Here is a 1,116-nt window from a genome sequence, read left to right as displayed (position 1 = left end):
GTGTGTGTGTGTGTGTGTGTGTGTGTGTGTGTGTGTGTGTGTGTGTGTGTGTGTGTTGCAGAGTCCATGGAGCTGAGTCTGGATGCAGACAGTCCCATCAAAACTCCCGTGCTCCCGTGCTCTCACGACTTTTACCTCTCGCACTTCCAGCAGGTAAACCTCTGCCTTGTTTGCAGAAACGTACTCTGCTTTTAGATTCCATGATACGAAGTATTTTGATAAGCAATTGGTTTTGTTACAGTAGCATGTTATCAAGGCATTGCACTTGATGCTTCATACACTAAAGACAACACAAAGAGCTTTACAAACCAACAAAGAAAGCAGTATACAGAGAAAAACAGTTCATAGGCAGAGCAACTTATAACTTTGGGATTTATAAAAACAATTAAATAAAAATAACAGGACTGAATAAAACGAGAGCAAATACAATTCAGTTAAAGATCTTATGGAGGCTTTTCCACAGTTGTCTGCAATAAATATATCTATTATCTATATAATACACTATATCAAATGTACAGAATAAGCTAAAATATACAAGAATGAACCAACCTACTACCAAGAAAATATAAACACAGTACACCACACTGTATATATCACACAGGTTCAGTTAAATCTCTCATTATGATTGAACAAGGACCATTCCGAAAAATACATCGATTTTAACAATCAATAAAGTCTCAACCCGACAGAGAGTTTAAAATACAGATCTATAAAATATATACAAGGTCATAATAGTATTCAACGTAATGTGAACAAGCAAGGTGTCAAAGCCCGAATAGAAACATCATTGTTTTCCATAAGAAGGTTCTTTTAAAACCATTCGATCCCGTCTTCCCCTTTCCCTTTCTTCACCTTGCACCTGTGTTGATTCTCCAGTCCTACAGAGTTAGTTCGTCCCCTCGTGGCTTGGCGCTGGTGATAAGCAACGTGACCTTTGACCCCTGCGCTGCGCCTGAGCTTGACACGAGGAAGGGAGGGGAGGTGGATGACGATGTCCTGAGGAAGGTCTTCACCGAGCTGGACTACAAGGTCACCGTCCACAGAGACCTCACTGCTCAGGTAACACACACACACACACACACACACACACACACACACACTCACTCACTCACTCAC

General features: G+C 41.0%; 1 protein-coding gene across 1 annotated transcript; it reads left to right on the top strand.

Annotated features, from left to right (window-relative positions):
* Positions 1-10: 10 nt before the first annotated feature.
* Positions 11-1,059, top strand: LOC104951802 (caspase-2-like; the record flags this gene model as incomplete). Its single annotated transcript, XM_010778529.1, has 2 exons — positions 11-153; positions 877-1,059. Coding segments are annotated over exons 1-2 (270 nt in total), but the record flags the coding sequence as incomplete, so codon positions are not given.
* Positions 1,060-1,116: the final 57 nt, after the last annotated feature.

This window comes from Notothenia coriiceps, unplaced genomic scaffold, assembly GCF_000735185.1.
Source record: "Notothenia coriiceps isolate Sejong01 unplaced genomic scaffold, NC01 NC01_scaffold00019185, whole genome shotgun sequence".
NCBI classification, from domain to species: Eukaryota; Metazoa; Chordata; class Actinopteri; order Perciformes; family Nototheniidae; genus Notothenia; species Notothenia coriiceps.
This window is presented reverse-complemented; position numbering and strand designations above follow the sequence as displayed.